At 46.5% G+C, this 14,929-nt stretch overlaps 1 protein-coding gene across 2 annotated transcripts in view; it reads right to left on the bottom strand.

Annotated features, from left to right (window-relative positions):
* Positions 1 to 14,929, bottom strand: part of Arhgef28 (Rho guanine nucleotide exchange factor 28) — a 313,627-nt gene that overhangs the window by 176,877 nt on the left and 121,821 nt on the right. For both annotated transcript variants that reach the window (XM_076552103.1, XM_016004227.3), the window contains exons 3-4: positions 4,953 to 5,100; positions 2,395 to 2,688 (exon numbers count right to left, since the gene is read on the bottom strand). In XM_076552103.1, coding sequence (XP_076408218.1) covers positions 2,395 to 2,688; positions 4,953 to 5,100 — 442 coding nt within the window. The remainder of the gene's footprint in view (positions 1 to 2,394; positions 2,689 to 4,952; positions 5,101 to 14,929) is intronic.

Raw genomic sequence — 14,929 nt, forward strand, 5'->3', positions numbered from 1 at the left:
GAACAAAGTACCGCAGAAACCCCAGAATGAAACACACTTACTGTTTGTACCAGTCTTGAAACTCATACTAAATAAGTGAAATATGGTTCATCTGTGAAAAACCAAATTAACTATAAAGTAATCTGCACAGGTCCCATAGCCAGGAGACCTGAGGTCCCAAGGTAAGTGCATAACCAGGCTTGAAGGTACTTTTCTCGACAACTATGACATTAGGAACTATTTTTCCATATGGTGCAACATTTCACTCTCAAAAGGAAAGGACCCGCCTCCCTTTTTCTCTCATCCAAAAATGGATCTCTAGACAGCCTTGAAAATAGCAGGAGGACACCATTTGGCAGCTGCAGTTCCCTGAACTTATTTATTATGTATCCCAATCAGAAATACACACCCAACACGGGAAATCACACACATGCGCTGCTGTAAATGCACTGGGAAATCATACGCACATACTACTATAAATCTACAGATGTTAGAAAATCTTAAATTCTGAATTCTGATATGAAAAACTAAAAGCAGCAAGTATGCAATACAAATTGCTCTTTGGAGGCCCATGGCTTAAGCATTCATGTGTAGGCTCAGTGTTGGGCGATACTCATGACTTCCCCTTATCCAAGATCTTAAAAATACTAGAAACATTTAGAAGTGCCCTGAGAGGGTTTAGGATAATTCTGATTGAATGGAGAAATAAATATCTTCTCTGGTTGTAGATAATGGCCTCAGTACCCTATTTATAAAAACCATACCCATTACTTATAGTGGTACACTCAAGCTCACCCATGATCAAATTTAAGCCAACCTGTAAGTCACACCCAGAATTGATCAGGAATCACACTCTTTGAAGTAGCATCATCCTATCACAAAGCTACTTCACAATGAGAGGAAAATAGCACATTGACAACGTGTGCTGTGTGCAAGAAAAGAGCATCTCAGGATTTTGAACAAAATTACATTTGTCATCACCTTAAGAAACAGCTACTAGTGGCTGGTGAGAGGCTCAGTGGGTCAAGGCGTTTGCTGTCACCCCTGGGTTTAATCTGTGGGATCCACTATGTGCAAGGAGAGAAATGACTCTTGGAAGCTGACCTCTGACCTCCATGTGTACACTAGGGCACAACCCCCACCCCAACATACACACACAGTCTAAATGAATAAATGAAAGTAACTTTCTGAAAAAGAACATCTACTGAACAGTTTGCCTTCATCCCCAAGTGGGAATATATGTGACTTCCATGGCTCTATACACACCCTCGCACTGGAGAACAAGAATCCATCCACCCTTAGGAACTCTAAAAGTTAGTGCAAATGTAATACAAAGAGATTACACATATCCAAGGAAATGGAAATAATAATCACTGTAGGTTGGTCAACATGCATTATTTACATGTATATAATCATCATAGCATACCCCATAGATACATACAAATGCGTGGCAATTTAAAAACATTCTTGAGACAGGATCTCTGTACCTTGCCCTAGCTGACCTGGAAATGACTATGTAGAAACCAGGCTGCCTTCAGACTGGAGGACAGTGATCTTAATCTATCCCTCAATTAAGATTTTATCTATAAATGCCCTTGGGGACACTGACTTTGTATGCATGTTCCTGTGTGCAGGTGCATGTGAGTGTATGCGAGTTTGTGTATGTGCAGGGGTGTGTATTCAGATACACACTTGTGCATCATGCATGCACGGAGAGGCCAAAGTGCTGCTTCTCATAGGTCATCTGCATTGATTTTTTTTTTTAAAGACAGTCTCTCCAGTTGGAGCTAGAACTTACCAATTTAGCTAGACTGGCTGGCCAGGGAGCCCCAGAGAGATATTCCTGTCTCCATCTTACCAGTGTGGATTTACAAATGCCACTTTTTTTAATGTGGGCACTGGAGATCAAACTCAGGTCTTGGAGCTTGCTCAGCTAACGCTTCCCACTGAGCCATCCCATCTCCCCCCACCCTGACTCTTACATAGTTCCAGATGTCAGCTCATCCCTCACCTTTCTTTCAGGCTGCACGCTTTCCAAGCACTTCACAGAGCTCTTTGTGTCCTTCTTTCCTATTTGGATCACGGCAACAATGTCTCTTTCTCATGGCAAGAAATTGGCCAAAGGAATTAAGAGACGTAGCCCAGAGCCACAGGCTTAAGAGCCAGCCATAAAAAACAGCACCAATACCAGGACTGGCAAAGTCCTCCTCAGACCTCCTGGGGCCCAGAAACATGAGCTAGCCGAGAGATGGATGGCTGAAGACTTCAGAGAACCCAGCCACGTCAGGACTAAAGGTTTAGCTAAAAGGTAGGAAGAAAAGCCTACCCAGAGAAACAGACGGTACACGGAAGGCACATTCTAGACCTGAATAGAAAGCACACAGCACACATTTGGGTTTTCTGACACAGACCTACCTTCAAGCGAGGAATTTCCCGAGACTGTCCAGCCCGAAGGCAGCTCCAGTTGGGTCAGGGCCAGCACCAGCTCTTCATCCAAGGCGGGCAGCGCTTCTGCCGTCAGGGCGAACGGGGTCAGCAGCGTCTGGTGACTACAGGCCATGAGTCGGTCAGCCTGAGTGACCAGGAGACGAGCCAGTCTGCAGGCCATGTTGTCCACATAGGTCACTGAGCCGCAGCCCATGGTCACTGGGGAGTAGCCTTCCGAGCAGAGGCACACAGACACCGTCACCGTCTCCTGAAGCCAGTGGCCTAGAGGACAGGATAGGGAGCCATTCAGCCCCTGTCTGAAGGAGCCACTCAGTAGCCCTGGGTAGGCAGCATTCTCCAGGGGACAAGTAGAGAGTAGGGTGTCATCTCTAAGTGCCACCATCCTGGGGGCCACTCCTGAGCTGCGATCATCTTTTTTCGGTGACTCTGGGTTTTAAATGATCCTTTGGGAGCTCTGAGAACTTGAGAGTCTCTCTCCCCCAACCACAGTCCTTTGGCACACTTCAGCCTTCACGTCTGCCCAATCCCTGGATTCCAGGCTGGCACCTGAGGGGTTTTAGCTCATTCTGTTCTGCTAGAAACACGGTCACACATCCTTAGCCACTTACTGAGGCAACAGACATCTATAGAAGTGCACCCTAATTCCACGGAGCTGCTTTGAATGCAGGGTGAAGACAACTAACTAGAGTCTGTGGAGATGAACACAGTCAACAAAAACCAGGAGCTCCCCAGGAGCCCTCCAGAAATGGCTCCAGTGTCTGGCAGATGTTCTCACTACTTCCAGTGTGGCTGGTCACCCTGCTACCTGATCTCCTTACACTTCTCCTCTTTGCCTTGCCTTCCCGTTCTGCTAAGGTTGGTAAACTTCTGCCCAGCTACGTGTTTTTGTCTTTGGTAGAATTACAAGCATCAATAGCATCCAAACCCCGGGGACCATATCATGGCTGGACTGAGAAGAGTCACTGAGCTTGCCCTGAGCACGATGCCCTTGTACTCACTGGCAAGTGCTCATAGGCCTGCATCCTCCTAACCCACCTGACTCTCCAAGTTTTCCCACAAAGACTACGCTGCCAGAATTCCAAAGACCAAGAGCATCAGGTTTCCTAAACAAGATCCAAGCTGGGCGGTGGTGGCACACGCCTTTAATCCCAGCACTCGGGAGGCAGAGGCAGGAGGATCTTTGTGAGTTCGAGGCCAGCCTGGTCTACAGAGTGAGAACCAGGAAAGGCGCAAAGCTACACAGAGAAACCCTGTCTCGGAAAACCAAAAAAAAAAAAAAAAAAAAAAAAAAAGATCCATTGCCATCCTCACAACGACTTTCAAAAGATGCCACCTCATTAGACTGTTCCATCTAGTATAAATTGCAGAACATATCTTCCATCACTTGATAGGCTACCCTGGTGAACCTAACCATTTCCCAACACTCAAAGGTTACCTCAGTAAGTCTATAATCAGGGAAGTTTAAGGTTAAGAAATAGACTATTGGGTTGGGGATTTAGCTCAGTGATAGAGCGCTTGCCTAGCAAGCACAAGGCCCTGGGTTCGGTCCTCAGCTCCAAAACAAAGAAAGAAAGATACTGTCACTCACCCCCATGAAACCTGTCAAAATGAAGACAAGGCCATTAAACAAGGGGGGGGGCTTGCTTTCACACATCGGAGGGCAATGAGGTTGGTCCCTCCATGTAAACAAGAAACGAAACAGAAAGTTTTCTATCAGAAGGAGCATTTCTGTCATTTTTATTCTTTCTCTAGCGATTGTTCACTAAAAGAAAAAAATATAAGTAAACTAGGAATAGAAAGGATGTCATTGTATTTGCCAGAGTAAAAAGGGTATCAGGGAAGGGACCAACAGGGACCACAGCAGAATGACAGGGCCATTAACAAATACAGCAGAGGTTTTGTTTCTTTGTTTGTTTGATTGATTGATTGATTGATTGATTGATTGATTGATTGATTTTCAAGACAGGGTTTCTCTGTGTAGCCCTAGCTGTCATGGAAATCCCTCTGTAGACCAGGCTAGCCTCAAACTCAAAGATTCACCACCCCACTCTGCCTCTCAAGTGCTAGGATTACAGGTGCGCACACCACTACCAAGCATTTGGGGTTGTTGTTGTTGTTGTTGTTGTTGTTATATGTGAGTTCCTGGGGCTGCCAGGCCGACCTAAGAGGAATGAGGAAGGAGAATGAGGACATGGTCTGTCATGTCACCTTGTCCAGAGCCAACTCCAGCATCAGCCTGAGACTAAGGAGATGACACCCAAGGCGCACCCTCCTTTGGCTACACCTAAGTACACTAGACCTTGAACGGAAGACAGCCTGTGGGGTGAGCTTGCTGGGACTACGTCAACTACCCCAGCAGTTGGTGGCATGGGGCGAGTGTCCTCCCTAACCGCATGTACATACACCCATGTGAACTCCTGCCCTTGGCGGGTGTTTCTTCTTCTTCCTTGTGATTCTCCCCTTGGCAGGTACCCTGGAGGGAAGACACAGATGTCCCCACCCCCACCACTCCGAGACCTCCTCACCTGGAATGCTGGATTGGAGAACATTATCCTCAATGCGCTCAGCAATCACCACGTGCCTCTGATGCGACCCGTCATAAATAAAGTAAAACTCGGCATCTTCAGGAAGATAAACATTTTTGCCAAATTTTGCACAGACCGTCCTCTGTCCCTGAAAAACGAGTAAGTCTGGGCATTAGTACACTTCCTTGTTCTGGCTCTGAGAAATCACAGGGGAAGGGCACAGGCCCACAGCACTGACACTTGTCATATGCACTTCATGTGAGTGAGCTCAAATGTCACAGAGCCTCCTTCCAACAGTGACTTTTTCCCAGGAACACCTTCCTGTTAAGTTTAGTATGAGAGTCAGAGCTGGCCTGAGCTGTTCCAAAAATCAAAAAGGTCAAGGAATAGAAAAGAATTGTTTCTTTAATTTGCTAGATATGTGAGCGTGATTTTTCAGTACCTTGAATTCCTATCCCCCAAACATCACTGTGCATATGATATTATCCTGTATGTGACCTACCACTATAAATATAAAGGTTCTTGATGTTTATTCTAAGCTCAGGCTCTAGCATGTGCTAGAACACTGTATACTGCATGAACCATAAATATTCACAGACATTTTTCAGATAAACAAGAAGGCTCACGCACATGCTGTACCAACAGCATTGACTCTGTCTCCTCTGAGTAATGCCTAAGCCCTCTTTCTCATCTGGGTTGGCCTCCTCCTTTGTCTTAGGAGTTCCTGGCCAGTACAAAGCCTTACAAAGTGTCCTGTTTCCAAGAGGAAGCACTCTTCAAAGGAATGAGACACCAGGCTAGTGGTCTTGGTACAGGAGGCTTTGTTGGGGGGGAGCTGACAGCCATGGCTGCCGGATCATCTCAGGATCCTGCAGGCCTCAAAGGATTCAGGATGCTCCCTGCCTGAAGTACAAAAAGGGCAGCCCAGAGCAGGCCTCCAGGGAGAGAGGATGCATCCTGCCCAGCCGGAGGGAGTGGTAGGGAGGTGAGAGCAAGAAGTAGAAAGGTCATCTACTCTAAAGACTTCCAGAGCTTACTAGATTCGAAGAAGGCTCTGGGTGTCTAGGTAGTTGCCTAACAAAAATAAACCAGTTCTCCTCCTGAGAAGAAGGGGAAAGGAAGCAGGGAAGAGTCAGACTAAGGCTCCTGGACGTGAGTGTCAGCCCGACAGTCCCCTACAGCAGCATGACACTGTGATACTAAGAGTTAAGTCCTTAAGGAGCAAGACACAGTCCAAATGGGGCTCCTCCTCCCAGTGACCATATCATTATTGGATCAAAAAAACATTGCAACTCCCACTCTCAGAAAGGCATCCAAAATCATAAAGTCATGTAAATACAAATCACAGTGTTCTGGGAAACACCCTGGTGCTTCGTTGTGAATTTTCCTGTCTTTGCACGTGTGTGTGTGTGTGTGTGTGTGTGTGTGTGTGTGTGTGTGTGTGTGTGTGTGTCACACAAGCGGAATTGATAGAAAGTGACGTGCCAAGGAAAATCTACCATACCACAGCTTGAGCCAGAGCACAAGAAGGGGAGCTGAAAAGCAAAAGACCAAAACAATAGCACACGTCTGACAGGCCTGAGAGGAGGAAACTCGGACGGCTTTCCATTTCCTAACAGCGACGACGCACAGCTTGCTTTCGTCCTGCTCCTGGTTGCTAAAGGGCTGCAACTTCTCCAGAGATGGGCCCTGTGCCCCGGCCTGTTGGTGGTTTTCGTAAACACAGAGCAGATTGTATAAATAGATCAAAGATTTTCACGGATCTCGAAGATATCTAATCTGCACTGACTCCAAACAATGGTCAGATTAGAGTCTTTCGTTTGGCCAGGTGAACAAGGACTACCACTTAGGCAAGAGTTTCACCACAACCTTTCCAGGTTCAACCCTCCCCTGACCACACAGTCTCGATGCATGGTGCTTCCCTCCCAAGAACACACCATGCTTTATGACGGTAAAGGCCCAGGTCCACTCAAGCGAGGTGACCTAGTTGTCCCAGCAACAAGGATGATACTCAGAATCAAAGGGATCTCCCACGTAGTCATCACAAGGACATCAAAAGTACAATCGAGGATTGTGGCTAGGAAATGAGATGATGCCGAAGCCAACGGAAGGAGCTGTTGAGACAGAGGCAAAGAGGTGGGAGAGGATGGCGGAGAAAGGAAATCTGATGGTAGAAGAGCAAGAATACTGGCACTCAGGCAAAGGAACCGGGGGGGGGGGGGGGGGGGGGGGGGGGGGGGGGGCTGCGCCCGCAGCGGCGTGCCGCGAGGCTCAAACAAAAGCAACTGAGCTGAGCTGTATAAGAGATCCCAGGAAGGGCAAGCATGTGAGTGCCAATAATCAGCTACAGGTGACAACCCCAGGCTGAGACTGAGGTCTCTCTGGCCACCGTGGCCACTGAAAGACTCTTCTTACGAAGCCACTCACTTCCCATGTGGTAAGGACAGACTCCACTTACAGAACTGCCACATACAAACCTCGCTTATGGCCCCGTTTGAACTCAGCTACAGGCTTTGCTTTTGACAACTGAAAACAATAACCTGCCCTAGTGAAACCAATGAATCAACGCCAGAATCACAACTGCAGATGGGTGTGTTAGCACCTTTCTGTCCACTCACTGGGCCCCACATACAAAAGTCTCAAATACTTCACTGAGAAGTTCATTTCAAGCTAGAGAGACGGCTCAGCTGCTCAGAGCACTGGCTGCTCTCCCAGAGGACCAGGGTTCAGTTCCCACCATCCACATGGCAGCTCACAATTGTCTGTAACTCCAGTTCTAGAGGATCCAACAGCCTCACACAGACACACATGCAGGCAAAATAGCAATGTACATAAAATAAAAATAAATCATTAAAAAATAGTGCCTTGAAACTTCTGGAAACAATCAGAGACACACAAGGCAAGATTATCTTTCCAAATTAATCTACAAATTTAACATAGTCCACTCAAAACCCAAACTGAATATTTTCCAAGAAAAATCGAACAAAATTATTCAAAAGTCTATTTGGAAGAATAAATAAGGATAAAGACTTGGACAGGAGGTAGTATTTGAGTGGTGCGGAGCGGAAAAAGCCCTTGCCATACCAAAACAAAGTCAAGAATCAAACCAGGGTCTTGTAAACAGTATGACAGTGGCAGAGAGACAGAACCCTGAGGAGACCAGAGACAAACACGTGGACACGAAGATGGTGGGGGTCTCAGATCAGCAGGGAAGGAATGGTCTCTGCTTCTTCGTGGGTTTATGTTCTAACCTGCGTGTTTGAAGGGCTCTTCATTAAACTGTCTCTATAGGGTGACTATGCTAGCCCAATTACTGGGCTATCTCACACTAATGTTCCCTTTATCACACTAATGTGCGCATCCACCATGCAGGGCACCTGCATATACTACACACACACACACACACACACACACACACACACACACACACACACACATACACTCTGTCAATGACGATGTTATTTGCTAGGCAATCTTTACTTCTAGTTTCTAAGCTAGCTAACGTGTTTGGACAATAAGCAGAGTATTTTCAACTCAGACCACGGTAATAATGATTTAAAATACGAGGCACTGTGAAGACAGCTCGTGCACAATCATGAGGACCTGACTTTCAGCTCCAGAACCCACATTAAAAACAAACAAACAAATAAATAAGCACAATGGCACACACTTGTAATCCCAGTTCTCAAGAGGTAGACACACATGGATCCCTGAAGCTCACAGTCTGGCCAGCCTAGCCTGCTTGGCAAGCTCCAAGCCAGTGAGAGTCTGCCCCAAAATCCAAGGTTAACAGCATCCTGAGGAAAGACGCCCTATGTTGAGTTCTGACCTCCATGCACACCCACACGAATACACACATCACCACCACCACCACCACCACCACCACACACTACAATTATAAAGTGTTTCCTTATGATTTTCTCACTTTATTCTACAAGACTACCTATGAGGTACTACTATGATCCTCATTTCTAAAGGAGAATACTGAAAAGATCAGGTCTGGTGGCCACTCTGGACCTTCCTATGCTGATCCAGCATCCTTTTCTCTACATCACATTACTGTACAACCAGCAAATACCCGCCTGCCTGGTAACATTTAGTCCCACTGATACGGGGTTTCTAATCTTAAATCCTAGGCACATTCAAGTCAACATGTATTTGAGACACTTCTTAACACAAAGCTTCTCCTCCTGAAATCCACGGGTGGGGGTGGCATTCCTTCATCTCCCTGCACATACGTGTGGTGGTGACATTTACCTATAGATAATTCTCTCTGTTCGAGACTCTTAGAAGGCAACACAAGGTACATATGATCCAAACAAGTTAAGAACCACTGAATTAAAGCATGTTTAAGGAAACTCATTTTTATAGTGTAAAAATATCAGGATTATTCACTTAACACCCAACAAAATTAATGTCAACACAAATTGGAGGAGAAACATCAGAATATCATTTTTTTAAAAGGAAGGCTGATTTCCTTATAGGTCAAAAGACTTAGAAAACATCTCTTCAGCTGTTGCCTTTGAGATAGGAATGACTTCTACCTCCAGATAGGATGATATGGACAGCAAAAAGTCAACATTCAGCAGGTAGGGACCGGGGGAAGGACAAATTAAAAGGCCCTTCTTCTTCGGGACATCAGCGTGGGATAAAAACTATGAGGACCAGTGACAGGTGCCACCAGACAGCGGACAACATGCTTGAGGAGATGATTTAAGTTCACGCTTAACAGAAATGTTGTTTAAAATGAAACTGAAATTTTAAAAAATTTTAATCACAGAAAAAATAATAACTGCAAATGAAAGGTGTATGTTAATGTTTGGGAAGCGATCCATTAGCCAAACTTGTGCATTAAACTCAGCCATTCAAAAAGTATAAACATACAAACCAAAAAGTCACTGTGACCTTCGTACCTGGTGGACTGATTTGCCACTCTAGAATTGAAATGACCTTGGTTTCTCTAACAGCAAAAGCAAGTAAAAAGTAATTCAAGGCAGAGATTCCCTACAAGACCAGAGCAGACCCGGCCCTCCATCTCTCCCACTCTGGAGATGGGGCTGCAACCCAAGGCCGCATGAGCGCCAGATAATCGTTCACCCACTGAGCTGCGCCTCAGGCCTTCAGAACAGGCTTTAAGAGCATTCAATCAGGTTAATTTCCAAATTTCTAACTTACAGGTGACATGAAAGCGTGAGCCTCACAGACATCGAACACAAATATCTGACTCCTGTACGACTCCCATATGGTAGTGGGAAACGTGCTGGGTGGGGTGTGAGAAAACAGAAATCATGATCTCCACTCCCAGATGGACATGGCAGGACACACTTGTAATCCCAACACTCAGGAGGCTGAGGCAGGGGGATTGCTGTGAGTTTGAGGCTAGACTGTGCTGCAGAGTGAATTTAAGGTCAGTCTGGGATACATTGAAAGATACTATCACAAAACAAAAACAACAACAAAAAACAATAACAACAACAACAAAAACCTCACTACCTCCATCCCTGCATTCTCTTAATATTCACTTGGTCTCAAAATAATGAGTCACAACAATAAACTATTGTGTAACAACTGGACACAGGATGGGATTTTAGTTTGTAATTAGTTAGCACGAGTCAGTCTTGAGAATCATGAAATGCTAAGTCTGCCCTGTGTCCAGAGCTGTAGAAACCTAGTGACCCCTCTAGGAATGAGTACAGTCCAGCTATGCTCTACCGGGTGGGACACCCCTGGGCCAGGGAACGCTTCAGTCTAAAAACAGACAAAACTGGCCACGTGTTTAGAGGAAAGTGACAACGATGGCAAAAGACGCGGTGTCACAGGAAGAACAATGGAAGGAACCGGAGCTGTTCTGTCGGAGCAGAGCAGACTCCTGGGTAAACAGTCACACCTCAGACATCTGAGGGTCGGCCATGCCTGAGAGGGATTGGATGCGTCTGCAGGCCCCCGGGGGGGGGGGGGGGGGGAATCCCAGAACAATGGAGGGAAGGCTAGGGACAGAGTTCAGTTGGGGAGAGCACTGTGAGGACCAGAGAGGTACAGAACTGTCAGGCTTCAAAGTAGGGGAGTGAGCACTACCCGGAGACGGGGCACTTCTGTGGCCACTGTCTTGTTGTTGTTGTTGTTGTTGTTGTTGTTGTTGTTGTTGTTTGGCTTATCTGTGTCTCTACAAGACAACAGTGCTAAACCAAACCCAGTCCTGGGAGCCCAGAGCCCAGACCATCTGCTGCAGAATTGGAGACGAGTTGCTCACTGAATAACTGAGTACGTTTCATTCCAATCCGTTCCTCTTCATGCTTCTGCTCTTGGGCGGATGCTTAACTCAGTTATGTTTGGTCCACTGGTGATTTTCCAACAAACCAACAGAACCCTGTGGTTCTAATGGAAGGAAGGATACTGGGAATTTTAAAAACACCATTCAAATTTCATTTGGGGAATGCATTCCTTATTCTTTTTAGAATTGAATCTTAAAAGACCGCTATTTGCTTTAGTGGATTACTAAACAAATTTTATGATCCCAGAGAGGCTCTGAACCACCAGGCTCAGTTGAGTTGACACGTGTAATGAATTTAAAATTAAAGAATAAAATCTTAATTGTAAAATCTTGTGAGGTTTATATTTTGGAGTTCCCTATAATGCTCTGGGGGGAAATATTTCTCCTATAAAAGTTTCCATATCACCTCTTTTAGATCTTTATGCCACTTTGTCCCAGACCCTCTACTCCCTAATAAAAGACAACACTCTATCAGTGGCCATTGTCACCAGCGGTCTAAGAAAATATTTCCCAAGACTCTTTTTATAATTCACAACTCCAATGGCTTGACAATTACCACACAGTAAAAGACTGCGAGGCCCCGCACTCTGGAGTCGTCTTGCGCCCACACAGAGAGCAACCACACGTGCTTATACGTAACATTTGAGGACTGTGGGTCTATGTCAAACCAAATGCTGTCTGATGGTCAGGGTAGTTCAGCTGACCGCTTCAAACACGCCAGACCTAAACCAAGACACAGAACACAAAGAACCTTAAGTCTCGGTAAACTGATCCATCCTGGGCAAAGATTAGTGTTCTAACCATGAAAAGTCTCCCTTCAGGGGCAGACCACTGAGGCCCTGTGCTCCACTGGAAGACCCTCTGGGAAGTATAAGAGCCAGGAACAGTACCCCTGTCATCTGGGCAGCAGGTGAACCAGAACACCAAGCTCTTCTGTGCTTGGCACACACACGCCATGTATACACATACCACGGAGCAGGCTATTCCTAAGAGCACTGAAGAATCTGCCAAGGAGTACCACATGCAAGCTAGAGAATCAGGCCATCCTCAGCATCAGGACCACAGACTCGGAAAGTACAAACAAAGCTCATTGGGATCCAAGTCCTCAGTTTATAAGTAAGGATACTGAAGACCCATTTCACAGCTCCCCATCTGATCATGCTTCCAGCTGCTTCAAGCTCCCGGAAGAGTGCCAACCTCTGGACCTCCAAACGAGTCCCCAGCACTGGAAAGGACTTTCATGAAAGAAAGAAAGAAAGAAAGAAAGAAAGAAAGAAAGAGAGAGAGAGAGAGAGAGAGAGAGAGAGGAAGGAAGGAAGGAAGGAAGGAAGGAAGGAGAGAGAGAGAGAGAGAGAGAGAGAGAGAGAGAGAGAAAGAAAGAAAGAAAGAAAGAAAGAAAGAAAGAAAGAAAGAAAGAAAGAAAGAAAGAAAGAAAGAAAGAAAGAAAGAAAGAAAGAAAGAAAGAAGGAAAGAAAGAAAGTCAACAGCCCTCTGCCAATCCCCTCTTCCCAGTGGCCCCCACCCCTCCACTGTCTTCTGTCGCCAGACTAAAAGCAAGGCAGGACTACATTCTCTCCATCTCCCCCTTTCCCAGCATGGAAAACAGGAAGCCTGGCCTGGCAGAAACGTGGAGGCAGCTGGGAGGAGCATCCAGAGGATCTTCAGGCCCTGCCTTTCACACGGTGCAGGGAAGCGGGAAGAACTCTGCTCAGGACAGATAGGAAGTAGAAATTAACAGCAGTGGATGGGATGACGGTATCGAAGGGAGAAAGAGCTGGAAGAGGCAGCCGGCAAGGAACGGAATCAAAGCCTGGAGCTGGAGAACGCATGATTAATGAAAATGGAGAAAAATATGAAGCCTGCCAGGGACCGGGGCCTGGAAATCTTAAGAAGGAATAAGGAGAGAGATCAGGGAGGAAATGGGCCCCTGCTTGGGCACCAACAAATCAGGAACTGAGGGCAAAAGAGTCACTTTGCAATGTCTCTTTTCCTGGTAGTGGCAAGTGAGGGTCCTTTCCAAAGTCCTCCTTCCCAACTAACCACATGGCTAAGTCTGTCTCTCCACAGCTAGACCACAGGTTGGGGGGGGTGCTCCTTGAGAGAACGGTCCCAAGCTCATTCTCCACCCCTTCAGGCAGGAGCGGCCGAGCTTGGCCATTCAGAAGCCGCCACTGCCAGCATTGTCTTTTCCTGCCTCTTGTTTAGTACATTCCCCTTCTTGTTGTCATTGCGCACTCTTGATCTACCCTCCCCCCTCCTCCCTCCCCCACCCACCATCTCCCACTCAGGTCAACTGTTTGAGGCTCTAAGCCAGAAAAAAAAAGCAGACCTGCTACAGAGATGCCAAATCTTGGCTTCCCCAAAGGTGTCATCTGGCCACAGTAAATTGGGGGGACCCATCCCTCCTCTATACTCCAGTGCAAGGTCCAGAAGTGTGATCATAACAACTGTAGCCACAGACACAGAGAGCTGAACGAGAAAGGCCTGAGAATGGAGTTAATCGTGTTAAGAATAATCCTTCCATTTCCTCAGTGATCACGGTGAACCCTAGAGACATTGCAGGTAAGTAATTGGCTCAGGATCCTCCCAGGAGGCAGCACTAAATGTCGTCATTTATCCATGTGTATTCAAGATACATGCAGAGAATATACTGGGTGTTTGGGCTAAAATAAACAGCCTGCCCTCATCAAACTCTTCTAGTGGGGAGACACAGGCAATAAATAAATAATTATACATCTGATAAGTTCGTCAATGCAGAGGAAGGTAAGGATGGGTAAGGGGAACGGAACTGCAGACAGCAGGAAAGAGCCTCTAATACAATGTTATTTTAACAGAGACCTAAATAAAGCAAGGGACAGAGCCACGTGGGTATGAAAGAGCACATGAGGCAGAAAGGCCAGCAGGAGCAAAGTCCCTGAGGTTAACAAGGTGAGGTAACTGTGAGAAACAGTGAGGAAACTTGCTAATGCATCATCACAGGAGGAGGAGGAGGCGGCAAGGTCAGAGACAAGAGGAGACCATCCAAAGGACTTGGCTGGTGAGTCCAATTTGCCATAGAAAAGTAACAAGATGTGGCGTTGAAAGGACCATTCTGGTTGTTTTGTTGAAAACAAACCAGACTAGGGAGAGGTTAAATTTGGGAGGAAGCCAGTACATCAGTCCAGGCAAGATATGAGGGGGCATCCTTTCTGTTCTGTTGGAAGCTCCATCTCAGTCCCCTCCCCCCCTCTAAGCCCTGCCCCTCAGAAAGCCTCCTCCCCTGAGGCTCCTCAAGATTGTGCCTACAGGGTATTTAAACTCCGGTCCATAGACCTGCCATGTGATTTCTCCTCTTCCCCCAAGACCCCCTGGATTAACCCTGGTCCTTTACTTTCAGTTTGCTCAATTTGGCTTATTGCATCATCTGAGGAACCTATTACTGGGGATTCAAAGTGCTTATCACTTACAGAGCTCTGTCTGCTTATCACTGAGGCAGCTCCTGGGATTGGGATTCTCTCTGCCTAAAAGGGCTGATACAGCTATTTTCTACACCACACTGGTATCTGGTTCTGCTTCTCCCAGACCACAGCAGCTCCAGCAGCCACCAGGGCAAAAAGCAGCCAAATGGGGCTGCAGTGATCTGATGCTTAGGGTGGGCTTAGAACTTGGGAACCTTCGTGCCATTCTTAAAGGGAGATGGATGATTAGACAGACAGAGAGAGTAACC

Source organism: Peromyscus maniculatus, chromosome 15 (genome assembly GCF_049852395.1).
Source record: "Peromyscus maniculatus bairdii isolate BWxNUB_F1_BW_parent chromosome 15, HU_Pman_BW_mat_3.1, whole genome shotgun sequence".
NCBI lineage: Eukaryota > Metazoa > Chordata > Mammalia > Rodentia > Cricetidae > Peromyscus > Peromyscus maniculatus.